General features: G+C 37.3%; 4 protein-coding genes across 4 annotated transcripts; 1 reads left to right on the top strand and 3 right to left on the bottom strand.

Annotated features, from left to right (window-relative positions):
* Nucleotides 1-209: 209 nt before the first annotated feature.
* On the bottom strand, nucleotides 210-3242 carry LOC310739689 (galectin-3-binding protein A-like). Its single transcript, XM_083565864.1, has 6 exons — nucleotides 3098-3242; nucleotides 2890-2976; nucleotides 2189-2398; nucleotides 1938-2069; nucleotides 1507-1774; nucleotides 210-1430 (listed from the first exon to the last, which is right to left on the bottom strand). Exons 2-6 carry the CDS (start codon nucleotides 2963-2965, stop codon nucleotides 392-394), a joined length of 1725 nt encoding a protein of 574 aa, XP_083421990.1. The 5' UTR covers nucleotides 2966-2976; nucleotides 3098-3242; the 3' UTR covers nucleotides 210-391.
* A 1543-nt stretch (nucleotides 3243-4785) lies between these two features.
* LOC310739688 (galectin-3-binding protein A-like) lies at nucleotides 4786-7871 on the bottom strand. Its single transcript, XM_083565863.1, has 6 exons — nucleotides 7672-7871; nucleotides 7453-7539; nucleotides 6776-6985; nucleotides 6525-6656; nucleotides 6094-6361; nucleotides 4786-6017 (listed from the first exon to the last, which is right to left on the bottom strand). Exons 2-6 carry the CDS (start codon nucleotides 7526-7528, stop codon nucleotides 4967-4969), a joined length of 1737 nt encoding a protein of 578 aa, XP_083421989.1. The 5' UTR covers nucleotides 7529-7539; nucleotides 7672-7871; the 3' UTR covers nucleotides 4786-4966.
* A 7026-nt stretch (nucleotides 7872-14897) lies between these two features.
* LOC310740453 (retinal cone rhodopsin-sensitive cGMP 3',5'-cyclic phosphodiesterase subunit gamma-like) lies at nucleotides 14898-17083 on the top strand. Its single transcript, XM_083567160.1, has 3 exons — nucleotides 14898-15110; nucleotides 15899-15939; nucleotides 16034-17083. The coding sequence occupies exons 1-3, from the start codon at nucleotides 14956-14958 to the stop codon at nucleotides 16108-16110; spliced, it is 273 nt and encodes a 90-aa protein (XP_083423286.1). The 5' UTR covers nucleotides 14898-14955; the 3' UTR covers nucleotides 16111-17083.
* Nucleotides 17084-17097: 14 nt separating this feature from the next.
* On the bottom strand, nucleotides 17098-20243 carry tspan10 (tetraspanin 10). The gene is made up of 3 exons (XM_083567159.1): nucleotides 19981-20243; nucleotides 19071-19678; nucleotides 17098-17593 (listed from the first exon to the last, which is right to left on the bottom strand). Exons 1-3 carry the CDS (start codon nucleotides 20065-20067, stop codon nucleotides 17284-17286), a joined length of 1005 nt encoding a protein of 334 aa, XP_083423285.1. The 5' UTR covers nucleotides 20068-20243; the 3' UTR covers nucleotides 17098-17283.

Here is a 20243-nt window from a genome sequence, read left to right as displayed (position 1 = left end):
ATAGTGTTATTAAAATAAATAAATAAATTAATTATACATAAATAAATAAAGATATTTATTTATGTATAATTTATTTATTTATTTATTTTCAGTACTTTACTGACACTTTATTTCATTTTAAACTGAAAAGGTGGCTCTCTGCTCATAATCAGCAGAGCTGGTCGGTGAGAACACAATAATGGAAAACACTTGTCAACAGACACACAATGTTTGGATAATTCATCAATCTGAATTTGATCATTTGATGAATTTGATCATGTTTATTATTTCACAGCTGAGAAATGTTTACAGAAATACTGAAAGAAATCAATGTCAGTCATTTAAAAGAAGATATAAAAAAGAAATGCAAGCATCTTAGCATATTAGCATATTAGTGTGCAGGAAAATGTGATTAGAAATACTCAGGAATCACAACAAAAGTATAGCGATACTCATCAGGGCAGGGATGGGCCAGACCAATACTGGTGTTGGTTGGAATTAGCGCTTTGTCATTTTTAAAATCTTGCACATGAAACACAATATTTTCATCCTTGCATGAGAGAATCAGCTTGTTGTTGAAGCGAATAGTGCTTGCATATGTATTCAGGCTGTATGTGATATAAAGTCTGGCAAGAGGCAAAGAGTCACATACAAAACCTTGGTTAGAGCATTCCCAACTGTTTTGAAGAATCTGCGCTTGCCAACTGATTGTTTTGCCCTGGTAAATCACACTGTTATGGACAGGGGTGGTAAATGAGCGAGAATTATAGCTTTGACTATAATAGTTATATTGTCTGTTTTGACTAGAACCACTATCAAAAGTGGCATTGACTACAATGCTCCATGGCTCAGCAGTGTAGATCCTGGGCAGATAGTCTTCAAAGTAATTAAAATGATCTCTGATCTTTGAGAAATTCAGTGTATTGAATTGAAATCCATTCAGCAAAGCACTGCGGTAAAATTCTTCATTGCTTTTATACATGCCTGAGTGAAATTGAATATCATAAAGTTTTTCAACAGGAATCATAGGGAAGCGAATTTGACTCAGTATACTGACCTTGTCTTCTAAACTAACTGCCTCTCCTTTCTCTGCTAGGGCCTCTTCTAGGGCCTGAAGTACAGAAAACTCATCCTCCACTACTAAGTCTGAACGAAACATAAGCTCCTTCAACAGATGCATGGGGACAGTTTTCCATGCTGGAGAATCAACAAAAAATTTAAAGTTCCAGGAGAGGTACTGGAGAACATTTTCTAGAATCAGCACGTCGTTTGTACGGTAACCATACTCAAACAGGGACACCTGCTTATGGAAAGTACTGTCTTGAGGAAGTAGCAAGGTAAAGATTTTGCCGATCTCCTCCAAAAGATGCTGCAGCTCATAGGTAAAGGAAAGCTGGTGTAGACACTGGGCTGAAGAGATGGTGACGTCAACCTTGCGTGTGTACAGATACCTGCAAATAATTGCAAGTTATGAGACCTAAAATCAAGAATCTTACTGGATGGGTTCATTTAATCAGTAGAACTTACCTCAAGAAACTGGAGATATAAGGATGGCAGGTTTGGCTAATTTCAAGTGTGAGATTGGTGGAGCTTTTAGAGATTTTAAATTGAGGGTAAAGATAGAAAATAAGCCTATGGGCACAAATTGTCTCCCATACAGCTGGGGCTTCACTGGGGTCACGAACTTGAACGCTGAGATCACAGTTGTCCCTGCTATCAAAAAGTCTCCCAAGCTCTTCAGAAAGGCCCAGGCTGTGGTCCAGTTGGAACTTTTGGCCGTTGTCCATATCTTTAGCTGTAATTATTCGAAACAACTCAAAACAAATCAAAGCAGCCCTAACATTAAATGAGCAAAAAGAAAAAGAAAAAATGCATTCAATTTTTTGTAATAGAAGAAATCTATTTCATAACTCAGAATGCTGAAGAAATATGATAGATTTAACTATGAGATGGCTTACCACTTTCACAAACCACCCCTGCATCCTCTTTGTGAGAACAGTCTGTAACACCCCAGCCTTTAAATTGACAGCTGGACAAAAAGCTTTCGTACCCATTGCATTTCATATCATCAAGCCAAATAGGACCAGAACCTAAAGCGCATTTCCGTTACAATCATTAAATATATTCAGAATTTATATTTATCCTCACCAGGGTTGAAGTAAATGTAATTAACTTACATTTCTATAATCTATAAATTTTTATAACTTGCCTTCTCCATATTTTCCTCCTGCTACGGCTGAGATGGCTTCAGGGAACCCAAGCTGCTGGCAAACAATTTGGGCCTCATTCAGGTCCCAATCGTCATCACAGACTGTCCCCCATTGGCCATTGTGGTACACCTCTACACGACCATTACTGCGCAGGTCACCCCCCACCAACCGCAATCCACCTTCTTGGGGTGTTTCTTTTATCTGGATGTCTGAAAATAACATTATGTCAAATTATTGTTAGAATACTGTCAGAATACTGTCATTTGCACTACCCTGCACTCACACTTTACTGTCGCACAATACTGTCATTTGCACTACCATGCACTCAAACTATATGTACATTACTGATCTGTCATATAACCTGTATCCCTATTTAATATTCACACTGTCTATACTGTCTCACATTGTCTGTATTGTCTTTTATAGTCTGTTTTTGTCTTGTCTTGTCTGTTTTGTCTTATAGTCCAAGCTGAATGTAAAGTTTTTATTTATGTCTGAACTTTGAGAGTCACTATCAGCTGGAACCAAATTCCTTGTGTGTGTCAACACACTTGGCCAATAAACCTGATTCTGATTCTAATTCTGATTCTGATTAAGTATGACATACACATGTTTTTAGAAAACCTTGATTTTTGTTCTATTTGTTACAACAAAAAAACTTATGCACTAAAAAATGTTATACTGCTTTTACAATACTGACCAAATAGATTCCAGCCATGGGTTGAGACATGAAGAGACAGTAGGGTCCAGAGAAAGCAAACTTTATATGACACCATTTTACGACAAACTGTAAAAACAAACCACAAAACCAATCACTTAACCTTAAAAAAATCCAACAGAAGTAATACAATTCTAAACAAAACTATTTGTATATGAGTTTATTCCTGAGAAAGGGGAATACAGCTTACCTTGGGATGAATAGAGAAGAGTAATGAAACCTATGTCAACAAATATTTTACTTAAAGGTTAACCTGTGTACACTGAGCTGCAGTAAGTTTGATTTAGCGAAAAACATGCAGAAGAAGGCGGGTTTATTGTGGTCTAGCATGTTCAGATAAAGGGCTGAGATCAAATTACATTCTTCATTTTGGAAGTTGAGGAAGTTGGCAGGTCTAAAATACTTGTATGAACTTGTATTTCTATAAAAAAAAAATTACTTTCAGTTTCTAAGCAAATGCCTTCAACAATAACATTTGGTTTATTGTTGAGCAGTGCATATGTTTATATGGCATTTTAGAAAATCCACCACATGGTGAAATGGGAATTTTTTTTTCTCCCATTTCCCATGCAAGGATGGACATTAGCTCTTTTTAACCCCACAGGAAGTAGAGGCACTGCTGGTCTTATTGACATGTATTTACTATGTCAATAAGACCAGCAGTGCCTCTACTTCCTGTGGGGTTAAAAAGAGCTAATGTCCATCATTGCATGCTTACCACATCAGGGGTACAAGAGAAAGCATTTGACCAGTTGTCTCACTGGTTTGGGAGCTGTACAGTTTTAGACACAAAACCATACATTGAATAGTGTTAACATAAAAAAAAAGGTCACTGTGGTCACGCTACCATCACTGCATTCTATTATAATCTCCAGTGCATCCATAACGGCCACCAGCATCATTGAAGACTTCTTCCACTGCAGTAATAGACTCTTTACCCACCTGCCATCTAGTCAGTAAAAACACGGTACAAGATTCAGAGCACTCAAACTTTACTGGGTTTAGGGATTTAATTATGTGTAGTGTGATTCTAGCTGTCATCTGCCAGCTGCTTTTCAATAGGTTGCGCGATGTCTAATGACGACTGCTGCTTAGTGTTCTGGCCTTCGAAAGCGGTGCACTGTGGCTCTGTCTCTTAATTTTTTTTCCTTTCAACATTAGGTCTGTTTTCATATGTTAATAATTCTATGTATAAGACTTTTCTGTACAAATAAGCCTTTTATTTATTCATGTGTTAATGAATTAATTGTTTTACTCTTTCTTTGTACAGTGTTATTTATTTATTTATTTATTTATTTATTTATTTATTTATTTATTTATTTATTTATTCATTCATTCACTTTCTCCCGTTTATCCGTAATCCGGGTCGCGGGGGCAGCAGTCTAAGCAGGCCCCCGCCTTCGACTGCTGCCCAATCCTCACAGCACCGTCCCTTACGGTCCCTCCTGCAGGTGGTGAGCCCACGGGAAGGCGGCCCCACGTCACTCCGACGTCACGGACCTTGATATTTCCCTCGTAAGGGACCCCCGGAGCATAGAGGGTTAAGGGCCTTGCTCAAGGGCCCAAGAGTGGCAGCTTGGCGATACCGGGGCTTGAACCCCAGACCTTCCGATCGGCAACCCAGCGCCTTAACCGCTGGAGCCACCACTCCCCCTTATTTATTTATTTATTTATTTATTTATTTATTTATTTATTTATTTATTTATTATTTTATTATATATATATATATATATATATATATATATATATATATATATATATATATATATATATATATATATTTTTTTTTTTTTTTTTTTTTTTTATGTATGTATTAACTCATTTATTTATTTTCAGTACTTACAATAATGGAAAACACTTGTCAACAGACACACAATGTTTGCATAATTCATCAATCTGAATTTGATAATTTGATGAATTTGATTATGTTTATTATTTCACAGCTGAGAAATGTTTACAAAAATACTGAAAGAAATCAATGTCAGTCATTTGAAAGAAGATTATAAAAAAAAAAAAAAGAAATGCAAGCATCGACCCATCAGTGTGCAGGAAAATGTGATTAGAAATACTCAGGAATCACAACAAAAGTATAGCGATACTCATCAGGGCAGGGATGGGCCAGACCAATACTGGTGTTGGTTGGAATTAGCGCTTTGTCGTTTTTGAAATCTTGCACATGAAACACAATATTTTCATCCTTGCATGAGAGAATCAGCTTGTTGTTGAAGCGAATAGTGCTTGCATATGTATTCAGGCTGTATGTGATATAAAGTCTGGCAAGAGGCAAAGAGTCACATACAAAACCTTGGTTAGAGCATTCCCAACTGTTTTGAAGAATCTGCGCTTGCCAACTGATTGTTTTGCCCTGGTAAATCACACTGTTATGGACAGGGGTGGTAAATGAGCGAGAATTATAGCTTTGACTATAATAGTTATAATGCATATTATATTGTCTGTTTCGACGAGAACCACTATCAAAAGTGGCATTGACTACAATGCTCCATGGCTCAGCAGTGTAGATCCTGGGCAGATAGTCTTCAATATAATGAAAATGCTCTTTGATCTTCGAGAAATTCAGTGTATTGAATTGAAATCCCTTCAGCAAAGCACTGCGGTAAAATTCTTCATTGCTTTTATACATGCCTGAGTGAAATTGAATATCATAAAGTTTTTCAACAGGAATCATAGGGAAGCGAATTCGACTAAGTAGACTGACCTTGACTTCTAAACTAACTGCCTCTCCTTTCTCTGCTAGGGCCTCTTGTAGGGCCTGAAGCACAGAAAACTCATCCTCCACTACTAAGTCTGAACGAGACATAAGCTCCTTCAACAGATGCATGGGGACAGTTTTCCATGCTGGAGAATCAACAAAAAATTTAAAGTTCCAGGAGAGGTACTGGAGAACATTTTCTTGAAGCAGCATGTCATTTGTACGGACACCATACTCATACAGGGACACATGGGTATGGAAAGTACTGTCTTGAGGAAGTAGCAAGGTAAAGATTTTGCCGATCTCCTCCAAAAGTTGCTGCAGCTCATAGATAAAGGAAAGCTGGTGTAGACACTGGGCTGAAGAGATGGTGACGTCAACCTTGCGTGTGTACAGATACCTGCAAATAATTGCAAGTTATTAGACCTAAAATCAAGAATCTTACTGGATGGGTTCATATAATCAGTAGAACTTACCTCAAGAAACTGGAGATATAAGGATGGCAGGTTTGGCTAATTTCAAGTGTGAGATTGGTGGAGCTTTTAGAGATTTTAAATTGAGGGTAAAGATAGAAAATAAGCCTATGGGCACAAATTGTCTCCCGTACAGCTGGGGCTTCACTGGGGTCACGAACTTGAACGCTGAGATCACAGTTGTCCCTGCTATCAAAAAGTCTCCCAAGCTCTTCAGAAAGGCCCAGGCTGTGGTCCAGTTGGAACTTTTGGCCGTTGTCCATATCTTTAACTGTAATTATTCGAAACAACTCAAAACTAATCAAAGCAGCCCTAACATTAAATGAGCAAAAAGAAAAAGAAAAAATTCATCCATTTTTTTGTAATAGAAGAAATCTATTTCATAACTCAGAATGCTGAAGAAATATGATAGATTTAACTATGAGATGGCTTACCACTTTCACAAACCACCCCTGCATCCTCTTTGTGAGAACAGTCTGTAACACCCCAGCCTTTAAATTGACAGCTGGACAAAAAGCTTTCGGACCCCTTGCATTTCATATCATCAAGCCAAATAGGACCAGAACCTAAAGCGCATTTCCGTTACAACCATTAAATATATTCAGAATTCAAATTTATCCTCACCAGGGTTGAAGTAAATGTGAGTAACTTACATTTCTATAATCTATAAATTTTTATAACTTGCCTTCTCCATATTTTCCTCCTGCTATGGCTGAGATGGCTCCAGGGAAACCAAGCTGCTGGCAAACAATTTGGGCCTCATTCAGGTCCCAATCGTCATCACAGACTGTCCCCCATTGGCCATTGTGGTACACCTCTACACGACCATTACTGCGCAGGTCACCCCCCACCAACCGCAATCCACCTTCTTGGGGTGATTCTTTTGTCTGGATGTCTGAAAATTAACATTATGTCAAATTACTGTCAAAATACTGTCATTTTCTACTACCATGCACTCACACTTTACTGTCGCACAATACTGTCATTTGCACTACCATGCACTCACACTATATGTACATTACTGAGCTGTCATATAACCTGTATCCCTATTTAATATTCACACTGTCTCTACTGTCTCACATTGTCTGTATTGTCTTGTATAGTCTGTTTTTGTTTTGTCTTGTCTGTTTTGTCTTATAGTCCAAGCTGAATGTAAAGTTTTTATTTATGTCTGAACTTTGAGAGTCACTATCAGCTGGAACCAACAACACACTTGGCCAATAAACCTGATTCTGATTCTAATTCTGATTCTGATTAAGTATGACATACACATGTTTTTAGAAAACCTTGATTTTTGTTTTATTTGTTACAACAAAAAGACTTATGCACTAAAAAATGTTATACTGCTTTTACAATACTGACCAAATAGATTCCAGCCATGGGTTGAGACATGAAGAGACAGTAGGGTCCAGAGAAAGCAAACTTTGTATGACACCATTTTACGACAAACTGTAAAAAAACAACAAAACCAACCACTTAAGCATGACAAGGGACCTTAAAAAAATCCAACAGAAATAATACAATTCTAAACAAAACTATTTGTATATGAGTTTATTCCTGAGAAAGGGGAATACAGCTTACCTCTGGATGAATAGAGAAGAGTAATGAAAAATATGTCAACACATATTTTACTTAAAGGTTAACCAGTGCACACTGAGCTGCAGTAAGTTTCATTTAGCAGAAAACATGCAGAAGAAGGCGGGTTTATTGTGGTCTAGCATGTTCAGATAAAGGGCTGAGATCAAATTACATTCTTCATTTTGGAAGTTGAGGAAGTTGGCAGGTCTAAAAAACTTGTATGAACTTGTATTTCTATAAAAAAAAAAATTACTTTCAGTTTCTAAGCAAATGCCTTCAACAATAACATTTGGTTTATTGTTGAGCAGTGCATATGTTTATATGGCATTTTAGAAAATCCACCACATGGTGAAATGGGAAAAAGTGTATTAGGTACACATAGTTAATACATGTCAATAAGACCAGCAGTGCCTCTACTTCCTGTGGGGTTAAAGAGCGCTAATGTCCATCCTTGCATGCTTACCACATCAGGGGTACAAGAGAAAGCATTTGACCAGTTGTCTCACTGGTTTGGGAGCTGTGCAGTTTCAGACACAAAACAATACATTGAATAGTCTTAACATAAAAAAAAAGGTCACTGTGGTCACGCTACCATCACTGCATTCTATTATAATCTCCAGTGCATCCATAACGGCCACCAGCATTATTGAAGACTTCTTCCACTGCAGTAATAGACTCTTTACCCACCTGCCATCTAGTCAGTAAAAACACGGTACAAGATTCAGAGCACTCAAACTTTACTGGGTTTAGGGATTTAATTATGTGTAGTGTGATTTTTGCTGCCATCTGCCAGCTGCTTTTCAATAGGTTGCGCGATGTCTAATGACTGCTGCTTAGTGTTCTGGCCTTCGAAAGCGGTGCACTGTGGCTCTGTCTCCATCTAGGTCGACCTATGAGCTCATCGGCGAAGTATGTCAGATTAAGTAGAGCGCTGTCTGGTCGCCCCATAAGCATGAGATTTGGGGTAATTGGGTCTAAGTCATTTACACTGGCGGAGACATAACCTAGAGGTTTGCTATTGAGAATTCCCTAAGTAATAAGTACTGTTTGAAGAACTTCTTCTGTTACTGTTTGTGCACCTACTACTGTACGCAGGGCATTTTTAAGATCCTGGTAGCTCCGTTGGGGCTGTGAAATAAAGCATACTCTAAAGGAACTGCTGCCCTATTGAGTTTCTTGACATCTTGTCGAATTGTTCTTAATGTCAAATCCTCTGTCCGTCTTTGAAGCCCAAATTTCTGCAGCTGGGAGTAGCATGGTCCTTTCAGATCCATCATCGAGTACTGCATAGGTGTTTATGGTTTGATTGACGTGTTGTAATACAACAGGGATCACTTTCAGCAGAACATGCTTGGAACCTTCAGGCCTGTCTAGGTACAGGGTTTTGTTCATAGAAATCACCAGACATGAACTGTCTGTTTGAGATCGGCTATTAACCTAATGAAGGATTTGAAGGTGTTTTCCACTGCGTGTGATTGCCCACATTTCCAACAATGTTTGTCTTTGATCCATTTGATCATCTCCTCTTTAATAAATGTCCGGAAAATGGTACACTGGCTTAAGTCATGTTCTGTACTGTTGCAGGATGGGCACAGAACTCTGATCTGTTCAGATCCCCGCGCTGGACAGAAGCGAGTTTAGGCTTTGCTACTGGGCCTGGTCTTGGTTGCACCAGCCTATGTTTTGGCTCCTTCCTCTGCTTCAAGCTCTTACAGTTCTGATAAGGCATGTGCCATTTGAATGAGGCACAAAGATCCGAGGGTAATTTGGTGAGTAGACAGGCTACATGTGAGCCGCACTGTAGTTCCACATCTCCCTCAGGACCTAATGACTTCAGGAGACCCACAAGAGCTTGAATTTGGATCTCCAGGCTGAACATCAGGAGCATCCATGACTGCTGCTCTCTTAATTAAAGCTAACTGATAAGGTAGTCTGAATCTCAACTCCAAACTCAACTGTGTGTTATTTAACTGTACAACCTGAACACACACTCATTACGCATCTCAATCCATTTCACCACCATTTATTTATTATTTATACTTAACCATATTATACTGTTTACATGCTGTTCTTTGCACCTCCGGACTGCTGCTACTGCTGTTTTTGCACTGCATTGTGTCTGTTTACATATACTCATTGTTCATAGTCGTTTAAAGTCCTCTTTGTACAGTACTGTATATTCAGAGTATACAGTAGGTTTTTCTGGTCAGCGCTATCTTGGGTTATGTGTATCTGTCCTACACTGTCTTGTGTTGTTTGTCTGTACAGATTTTTGTCTGCACTGTTTGCACTCAGTTGTACTTGATGCACTTTATGTAACTTTATGTTGTGTGGTATAGCGCTATGTTGTTTAATGTAGCACAAGGGTTCTGGAGGAACGTTGTCTCATTTTTACTGTGTATTGTGAACCACTGTGTATTGTAGAAATGGCAATAAAAGCTTCTTGACTTTACCGCATAGTCTTTGAGATAGGCTGGGGGCTGGGGGCCGGGTTCTACATCGTGAGTGCAGACTCTCACAGGAAGGTTGCTCTGACATCCTGTCTCTGTGGTAAGCACACTAGCCGGCTCAAAGGACCTATTATATATATATAAATAAATATATATATATATATATATATATATATATATATATATATATATATATATATATATATATATATATATATATATAGAGAGAGAGAGAGAGAGAGAGAGAGAGAGAGAGAGAGAGAGAGAGAGAGAGAGAGAGATCGATCGATCGATCGATCGATCGATAGATAGATAGATAGATAGATAGATAGATAGATAGATAGATAGATAGATAGATAGATAGATAGATAGATAGATAGATAGATAAAAAAGTGTTTGCCACCTTCTTGAGTTATTTTTTTGCATGTTTGACACACTTTAATGTTTCAGATCATCAAACTAATTTAAATATTACTAAAAGATAACACAAGTGAACACAACATGCAGTTTTTAAATGAAGGTTTTTACTATTGAGGGAAAACTAAATTCAAAACTACATGGCCCCGTGTAAAAAAGTGTTTGCCCCTAAACCTAATAACTGGTTGGGCCACCCTTAGCAGTTGGTTTTAAGTAAAACACAGATTATCCTAAAGAGGCTATTTAGGAGTCTGGTGACAGTAGCATGGATGCTCCAGTATCTGCTTCTAGATGGCAGGTGGGTAAAGAGTCTATTACTGCAGTGGAAGAAGTCTTCAACAATGCTGGTGGTCTTACAGATGCACTCGAGGTTATTATGGAAAAGCAGTGATAGTAGCGTGACCCCAGTAACCTTTTTTAATATCACTATTTAATGTATGGTTTTGTGTCTAAAACTGCACAGCTCCCAAACCAGTGAGACAGCTGGTCAAAATGCTTTCTGTTGTACCCGTGCTGAATGTGGTAAGCAATTAGGAACATTAGCTCTCTTTACCCCCACAGGAAGTAGAGGCACTGCCGGTCTTATTGACATTGAAGGATGCGTAGTTTTCTCTGCACTATACTTCAAGCTGATTTACGTCCTACTAAACATTATGGCAAATCTTTTTGTTATAAATATATATATATATATATATATATATATATATATATATATATATATATATATATATATATCTAAGGCAGTTTCTTTCTCACATCACTGATTTTAATTCTAAACTCGTTGTTTTAATTACTTATTTTCATTAGATGCACTAGTGTGCCCTCTAGTGGCAAAGAAGCTGCAATTAAATTTTTCTTCCATTCACAGAGTTGTTCGTTGTGTGAATTAAGAAGTACAACTTAACATTTAAATACTTATTTTAAGAACACGGAGGAGCAAAGGGTGACATATAAGAGTGGAGGAAGGTGTGTATATTTTATGTAGGAGATGCAACCTGAAGGAGATTGGAAACTGTTGGCAGGGGACAGTGTAACAGCATCGGATGGTGATCTGTAGAATCGTTTTGGTGGTGAAGAAGAAGAGGAGGAGAGCGAGGACTGAAAGAAGAATAAGATGGTGGAAACTGAAGAAGGAAGACTGTAGTGTGAGATTCAGGAAAGAGGTCAGACATTAGCTCAGTGGTGGTGAAGAGACGATGGATGATTAAGCAACTACTGCAGAAGTGATAATGGAGACAGATAGAAAGGTATTTGGTGTGACATCTGGAAATACAAAGGAAGACAAAGAGACATGGTGGTGGAATGAGGAAGTGCAGGAGAGCATAAGGGGAAACAGAATTGGGATCGACAGAGTGATGAGAAAAGTAGGCAGGAGTACGAGGAGATGCTGCAGCGAGTGAAGAGGGATGTGGCGAAAGCCAAGGAAAAGGCATATGAGGAGCTGTATGATAAGTTGGACACTAAGGAAGGAGAAAAGGATTTGTACCGATTGGCCAGGCAGAGGGACTGAGCTGGGAAGGATGTACCCCATAATGACAACATGAAAAAGTTAATTTGAAATCTTAAAATTTGAAAAAAAAAAATCACAGCCTTTGCCATGGCACTCAAAATTGAGCTCAGGTGCATCCTGTTTTCACGGATCATCCTTAAGATGTTTCTATAACTTGATTGGAGTCCATCAGTGTTAAATTCAGTTGATTGGATATGATTTGGAAAGTCCCACACCTGTATATATAATGTCTCACAGTTAACAGTGCATGTCATTGCAGGGATAAGAGTTGGTGAAGGTGGATGTGTTTAGGTACTGGGGGTCAACAGTGCAGACTGATGGAGAGTTTGTTAGAGAAAAGAGTGCAGGCAGGGTGGAGTGGGTGGAGAAGAGTGGCGAAGTGATTTGTGATAGAAGAGTATCTGCAAGAGTGAAAGGGAAAGTTTATAGGACTGTGATGAGACCTGTGATGTTGTATGGTTTAGAGACAGTGGCATTGAGTAAAAGACAGGAGGTGGAACTGGAGGTAGCAGAGCTGAAGATGCTGAGATTTTTATTGGGAGTGACGAGGATGGACAGGATTAGAAATAAGTTTATTAGAGGGACAGCGCATGTAGGATGTTTTTGGGAGAAAGTGAGAGAGGTTTATGGATGTGGTGAGGGAAGACATGCAGGTAGTTTTTTTGAAAGAGGCAGATGTAGAGGACAGAGTAGTATGGAGACGGATTATCCGCTGTGGCGACCCCTAATGTGAGCAGTGGAAAGAAGAAGAAGTTAACAGTGCATGTCAGACCACAAACTATGCCATTAAGTCCAGAGAGGATGCAGCGTTTCTGGATCATGTTCACACATGCCATCTTCTTTGCATTATAGAGATATAACCTGCATTTGTAGGTGACATAGCAAACTATGTTCATGGACAATAATTTCTGGAAGGATTAATGATCCCATGCTGCGATTTCCATTACAGAATCTTGAGTGTTTTAAATGCAGTGCTGCCTGAGGGCCTGAAGATCATCGGCATCCGATCTTGATTTTCTGATTCCGGTTTCTTTAAAACTTTTAATGATATTATTTATTGTAAATGATGAGATATTTTATTATTTTTTGCAATTTTATTTTGAGAAACATTATTCTGAAATTGTTCCACAGTTTATAGACAGATTCTTGAAGCTCTGCCCATTGTCTCTCTAAGATACACCATTTATACCCAATCATCTTATTGACCTGTTACCAAATCCTAATTATTTGCAAATTTTTTCTGCAACTGTTTAATTTTAATAACACTTTTTCCAATCTTTTGTTGCCCCGATTCCAACCTTTTTGAGAAGTTTTGCAGCCATCAAACTGAAAATTACCTAATTTTTTCCTCAGATTAAACATTTGATATGTTTTCTATGTTATATTGTGAATAAAATGTGGGTCATGATATAAAAAAATAAATGCATATTGTTTTTTTTTTCTCTACATTTTACAGTGTCCTAACTTTTTTGAATTGGGATTATATAATTAAGGTCAGTATTTTATGATAGCAACTCCAATATTTTCACGTTGTTGTCTTTCATTCATTTTATAGGTATTCTAAGGATCAACGGCTTACTGAAGGATCCTGAATTGTCTTAGGGTTCAGTGATTCTAGATAATCCGCTGTCTGATGCCATTTGATTGTTGTAATGGTATACCTTTGTTTGAATGCCTTTTCTTGAGTACCCATATTCCAAACTGTCTAATTCTAGTTAAGCTGACCAGGTAGATTGGTTGTTCCTCCTTCAACAGGTTCATTGTTGTTGTCTTGGGGTTCACTTAAACCTTTCTGACCAAAGTTTGTTCATGCTTAGAAGTAAATATATGTCTCTTTTCTGAACAATGCGGTATTTAGGGCAAAAGGGCTCTTAATGTGGTGTCCTTTTCACTGCCACAGGTATACTTAAAACGACTCCTAGTTATGAGTATACACCAATCATTTCACCAATCCCTGGAAACATATAGAAGGTCTAAAGGAACTATAAACTTAGTAAAGGAAATGTTTGGGTGGAATCTCTTTTTTTTTCATCTGTATTACAAATTGATTTTGCCAAATGAGGATTGAGCCAGGGACTGAAAACAGGCCTCTTGTTTAAACTGGCTGATAATCTAAAGCATTTGTGCTCTGTTCAGCATTTTGTGCATGGTCCTTCTTCTAATGAGATTAATTAAATACCCACTTGTCTAGAGACTAAAGCTTTACAGGGTTACACTCCCTGGCTTACAGGGACAATGAAGGAGGAGGTTACAGTAATCTTGCTCCTCGCCATCACTGTGAAATTTGGCCAATGAGTCACCAAATCTAAGAAAGATAATAAGGAAGAAGGAGACTGACCTTGTGGTCCCACAGAATATACTGTCTTGCTCAGAAAATTCAAGAAGGAAATGGTATTATGAAGTCAACTTTCCATGCAGAATTGGAGTTTAAAAAGGCAACAGCATGTGCTTTTAATAAATCAATAAGATGGTTAAAATACCTTGGCCATAGACAAGACTAAGAGACTAATATTTGAATCGAATAAAAGTTCACCAGGCACTAAAATGAACTTAGTAGAGAGATAGTCAATAGAGGATGTTGTAAAAAAGGTTGATATGGCTTTAAATGATCTAGTTTCAAAACAGATGATTTATTCTAATAAATAATTCACATATTTCTGTCAGAAAGTCATCAAAGACATTTGCATTTGCTTTAAATTCCTAACAAATATAAAATGAATTTAACACTATTCCTAACACCATGCGCCCTGACTCGGAGAGATAATATTCCTCCACGTTCTATGTATAAGTCATTCACAATCCGATCTTGGCCTTATCGCCTTACACTAATCCATTCACATCTTTGGATGCACGCAGTACACTTTATATCTATCATTTTCACCCACAAGCCTACAAACAGAGCCTGAAGTCATGAATTTAAACGTGTCCAAGTCTGAACACATGGCTGGCAGCAAGATGGCAACCCGAGCCACAGGACCTGGATCTCCACACAAGGGCCCCCCACGCTTCAAACAAAGATCCAACCGGCAGTTCAAAAGCAAACCACCTAAGAGAGGCGTTATTGGGTACATTTTTATTCTTTTCTAATATGTGTATTTTTTTATGGAATGTGTATAAAACTATCACTGATATGCGCTGTTCTTTTTTGTTCTTTTTTTACTTTATTTGCTTGAAGGTCTTTTTTAACTATCAAAAATATGCTCTAGGGGTAAAACAAAAAACCAGGCACCAAATGGCAAAATATTAAGCTTTTAATGATCTTTATAACAAATCAATGGTCAGAACGATAACAAGAATTCAACAAATAAACTTTTGGTACTATCTGCCTTATTATTTTTGCTTAAAGTGAACCGTTGTAGGGAAAATAAACAGGGAAATGTACTTGTATAGTTTTCTTGTACACAAAGGTGAAATCATGATAATTTAATATTATGTTAATTTAGAATTTAAAACATCCTGGTTTTACAAAATATTTTGCTACTCATCAGCTGTACAAATGTGTACCCACAAAACTTCAATAAGTCAAAAAGAAAAGCTATAAAAAGGTACTTTATCCACTTGTTTCATTTTTGCAAATTTCATGACCAATGATTTGTTGTAAAGACCATGAAAAGCATAATAATTTGCCATTTTCAGCTTGTCCCATTTTTATTTATTTTTTGGTAATTTGTTGTTAGTTTGAATGTTTGAATAGAAAAACAGAAAGAATACTAAGTGTCTCAGTAAAAAAAAAAAGGAAAGTGAACCTTTAATATACATTTTAATGTGATAAAGTCATAAAGTGATAAAGTCACTGGAAATGTATTTTATTGTTTTGACATATGTGTGTGAGTGTGTATATGTTTATTTACAGATTTGGTGATGAAATCCCTGGAATGGAAGGCTTGGGAACCGGTAAGCATTACATAAAAGATTAAATTGTAACTCCTTGGAATCAGCAAGCACATAAAGAGAATAACAGACCTGCTCATGCAGATTCTTTTTGCAGATATCACTGTAATCTGCCCCTGGGAAGCATTCAGTCATCTGGAGCTGCATGAATTATCTCAGTATGGCATCATCTAAGTAAAAAAATAATCTTCTGTACTACTTAATAATTATGTTCCTCTTTTTATAAGCAAGCAGTGGATTTAACAATAAAAAAAAATGTTCTGTTTTGTTTTGTTTATAATTGTTCAATAATTATATATTAGGAGATATACTATATAGTTATAGTATATAATAATGAAATTAGCCAGGCTAGGTAGCCATCAAACCAATTTTCCATATAGAATAAAAATCTTACAGTTTTTCCCTGTCAGGTGCAGTTTTATTAGTCTTTCCATTTTTTTATAGAACACCTGATGAATCGCTTAATGATTTTATGATTTTAAGCATAAACTCTACTGAATTTATGGTTTATTTTAGCATCTTTTGTTTTTTCTTTCCCTGCAGTTTTATTTATGTAAAGGGTTCCCTTGGTCAGTTTCTAACTATTGTGCACATACAGTGTGAGTGTATTTAAAGAATATGTGTGAACTACGCACAGTTCTACTTTACTGTCAAATGTGAGTAAGTATTACACACAGAAGTTATAAATATACAGAATATTTGCAACATTCATTTATACAGTTTTTTTCCCCCTGCACTTTCTTTCAACAAGACACCAAAAAAATTCTCAGCTCTCTCAGTAAACAGTGGACATTTGACTTACTCAGTAGAAATTGTTTACTTTTTAATGTTACATTTTGATTGACCTTAATTAAGCAGAAATTATTTAATGTAGTAAACATTTATTTGTATGTCTCCAAGCCACCATTTGTGTCTTGTCTACACTCAGTCGAGTGCTGTGGTTGTGGTGTGTTTACTGGTCTTATGATGCTTTGGCACTGGAGAACAAGAAAGCCCCACAATCATTAGCAGCACTGAAATGACTCGAGCACTGAATAAAGATTATTTTGTACTTTTTGTGGAAGCCTTTGTGTCAGTTTTCTTTCTGTAACATTGATTAAATGAAGCTGAGAAAAAAACAACAACAATGTGCTATCACAATGTCCTCGAGACATTGGAACAATTCTATAGGCACTAAACTTATACATTCCTACTTCATAACATCTTTATCTCTTTAAAGCTGATTTGGATCAATTTCCATTGTTAAAACTGCTATGTAAATTAAATTGAATTAAATAATGATTGTTTGCTATAAAATCTATAATATATACGTGGTAAAAAGGAGTTACAGCAAATGTATGTTTCGCTTCACCATGCTTGTGTTTTGTTCCAATGGATTTTATCCAGAAAGCGTGTAGCAGCGATCAGTGTGAGGATCTGGATTCCGAGTAGGGCTGCTGTTACTATGCCAATAAGCTCAGAGTACAAGTTGATCCAGCGTGAAATACTGTCCACACAGCCGCCCAAGAAAATCACACTTTGAGCCGAGAACTCATCTAGCTGCTGTGCCCTGAGGCCACACTGTGAGTTCCACACTGTACCGTTCTCCAGTGGATCCACGCAGCATGATGGAGGCACACCGCAGGCCTGCACGCCTGGAGATGAGCAATTAAAGTACCTGTAACAGAAAGGATAATGACTTGTTGTTTGGCTTTTAGATCACATGGCTGATTCTGATTATTTAAACATCGGCAAGTGTACGTATATGTATAATGTATGTAGATGTATAATGAAGCAATCAATATCCAGGGTTATGATGATCATGATACAACCCCGATTCCAAAAAGGTTGGGACACAGTGTAAAATGTAAATAAAAACATATTGCAATGATTCACAAATCTTATAATCACAAATCTCATATTTTATTCACAATTGAAGATAGAAAACATATCCAATGTTTAAACTGAGGAAATGTACGATTGTAAGGAAGAAATAAGATGATTTTAAACTTTGTGACTGCAATACATCTCCAAAAAGTTGGGAAAGGACAACAAAAGTAACAGTTGTAGTAACATTTCACACATAATTAGGCTATTGATAAAGGACAGTAAGATGACTGGGTATAAAAAGTGTATCTTAGAGATCCAGACTCTCTTAAAAGTAGGACAAAGCTTCTATTCTATAGCATCTATTATGGTATGGGAGTGCATTAGTGCCTGTGAAATAGACAACATATACAGGTTTTAGAGCAACAAATGCTTCCATCCAGAAATCATCGTTTTTAGGGAAGGCCCTGCATATTTGAGAAAGACAATGCTAACTACAAACTCTATCCAACCATTAGCATGACTTTGTAGTAGAAGAGTCCAAGGGCTGAACTGGCCTCCCTGCAGTCTAGACCTTTCACCATTTCAAAAAAATTTAAAATTAAAATTTCAAAATACAACAAAGGACACCCAGAACTGTTGTGCAGATAGAATCCTGTATCAGACACATATGGGACAACATTTATTTACTAATACTTCAGCAACTGGTCTCCTCAGTTTCCAGATGTATACAAACAGAAGACGTAATGCTCCACAGTGGAAAACGTGGATATGTCCAAAATTATTTGAGACATGTTGCAGCCAATAAATGAAAAAATAAGTTCTTTTTTTATTAAAATGTTATATATTCTCAGTTTCAACATTTGATATGATTTTCTTTTGTTTTAGTGTGAATAGAATATGGATTTATGATATTTGCAAATCCATGCATTGCATTTTTATTTACCTTTTACACTGTCTCCCAACTTTTTTTTGTAATGGGGTTGTAATATTGTAGTGTTCATTTCTAGTCACCTCTTTTGTGCCCTCTTAAAGTTATTCTTTTTCTAAATCTCGAAAATATTAAGCTTTTAATAATCAACATTATCATAGACAAAAATCATTGGTCAGAAAATAAAATGCACTGCTGAGACCTCCTGAACCACCATTTGTTAATTTTTGTTATGGGGAAAAGTTAGAAACAGGGGAATTATAAAATTGTGAAACAATTAAAATGTTTGATTTAAAATTATATATCTAAATTATATATATATTATATATTCTTTCTGTAAAAGTCTGTTCTCAAGATTATGCCTCTTTTTAGTAATTTGTAGACATTATGTACTCACTGGTTGACTTCCCAGTCACGATAGTTCTCCACCCCACAACATTGCAGCCCAGTCTGGATCTCATCTGTAATAAACCTCAGGTCCAGGTCGTCCTGGTAGCGTGTCATGGCTGTCAGCATGGCTGAACGTAGCAGCTCAATAATCCAGCCCTGCAGGCTGTAGGCCACAATGGCCACCAGGACCTGAGCAGCTACAAGGGCTAGTAGCATTGCAGAGAAAGTACGCAGCAGGCATTGGTTCTCCCGTAGTGCTCCCACACAGCCTGTCAGACAAAGCATTGAGAGCAGCAAGCCCAAAAAAACGAAAAGCAGCATAGGATCAGTGCCAAGGCCATCTAGCTTCTCCTGAGCAAAGGACTCCTTGTTCACAAGCCCCCAGAAGCCAAGTCCTAAGGTGGCCAGGCCCAGTGCAGAGAACAGTAGATTGCTAGTAAAGAGCACATATTTCAGCAGGAAGTTGGTCAGGTCAAAGGAACTGTAGTTCTGTGAACTGGGAAAGGTCCAGAATGACAGTTTGTTTTGCTCATTATGGCTCAATGAGCTTGAACTGGCTTGGCTCTCTGTGCTGATATCTGTGCCCAGGTACTGAATGCCATTCCTAGTGGTTACCTAGGAGATGTAGTGGTTGTAAAATCTATAAATTAGTAATAGTAAATGAAATGTTACTTCTTACTAAATCTTACTTACTAAATCACAGACTCCTACTGTGTGCTTCATTTTATTGTTCAGAGACACATGACAAAAATCAGTTAAGATTAACCTTCATGCACTGTTTGGTTCAAAATTATCTGCTTAATTTACTAAATAAAATTGTAATAATTTAAAAATGATAAATTTTTTATCACATTTGGTTTCATTACTAGCTTACTAGGTAAACCTAACCGAGGTAGAATTTAAGTAATAAACATTACCTTTGATATGAGTGGTCTAGTCACGTCATCTTGTTTTTTTGACCTCTGCAAAAAAGGAATTCTCCTCGAAAGCCAAAAGGAGCTCATCTTTAAATGTTGGTATGGATTCCTCTGTGTTTAATTACATGCCAGGCGGTACTAAAGTTGAGTGAAAAAACTCAGAGATAAAAGTATACTTGTGAGAGCGCAGCAATGTAAAAGCCCGTAGCTGAGCTCTTGAACATTCCTGCATCATGTGAGAGTCACAGTGCTGGTTTTAGAAA

The sequence above is a fragment of the Silurus aristotelis genome (assembly GCF_946808225.1).
Source record: "Silurus aristotelis genome assembly, chromosome: 17".
NCBI lineage: Eukaryota > Metazoa > Chordata > Actinopteri > Siluriformes > Siluridae > Silurus > Silurus aristotelis.
Note: the sequence above shows the minus strand (reverse complement) of the source record. Positions and strands in the feature narration are given on the sequence as shown.

Excerpts from the sequence above, each read along its gene's own strand:
- LOC310739689 (XM_083565864.1), bottom strand. The coding sequence starts at position 2,965 with ATGGTGTCATATAAAGTTTGCTTTCTCTGGACCCTACTGTCTCTTCAT. Across the intron at positions 1,775-1,937 it reads AGGGGTGGTTTGTGAAAGTG|CTAAAGATATGGACAACGGC; the intron begins GTAAGCCATCTC and ends GAATAATTACAG. Across the intron at positions 1,431-1,506 it reads TATATCTCCAGTTTCTTGAG|GTATCTGTACACACGCAAGG; the intron begins GTAAGTTCTACT and ends AATTATTTGCAG.
- LOC310739688 (XM_083565863.1), bottom strand. The coding sequence starts at position 7,528 with ATGGTGTCATACAAAGTTTGCTTTCTCTGGACCCTACTGTCTCTTCAT. Across the intron at positions 6,986-7,452 it reads CCATGGCTGGAATCTATTTG|ACATCCAGACAAAAGAATCA; the intron begins GTCAGTATTGTA and ends GTTAATTTTCAG. Across the intron at positions 6,362-6,524 it reads AGGGGTGGTTTGTGAAAGTG|TTAAAGATATGGACAACGGC; the intron begins GTAAGCCATCTC and ends GAATAATTACAG.
- LOC310740453 (XM_083567160.1), top strand. The coding sequence starts at position 14,956 with ATGAATTTAAACGTGTCCAAGTCTGAACACATGGCTGGCAGCAAGATG. Across the intron at positions 15,111-15,898 it reads CCTAAGAGAGGCGTTATTGG|ATTTGGTGATGAAATCCCTG; the intron begins GTACATTTTTAT and ends GTTTATTTACAG. Across the intron at positions 15,940-16,033 it reads AATGGAAGGCTTGGGAACCG|ATATCACTGTAATCTGCCCC; the intron begins GTAAGCATTACA and ends TTCTTTTTGCAG.
- tspan10 (XM_083567159.1), bottom strand. The coding sequence starts at position 20,067 with ATGAGCTCCTTTTGGCTTTCGAGGAGAATTCCTTTTTTGCAGAGGTCA. Across the intron at positions 19,679-19,980 it reads CTAGACCACTCATATCAAAG|GTAACCACTAGGAATGGCAT; the intron begins GTAATGTTTATT and ends TACATCTCCTAG. Across the intron at positions 17,594-19,070 it reads CGTGACTGGGAAGTCAACCA|GTACTTTAATTGCTCATCTC; the intron begins GTGAGTACATAA and ends TTTCTGTTACAG.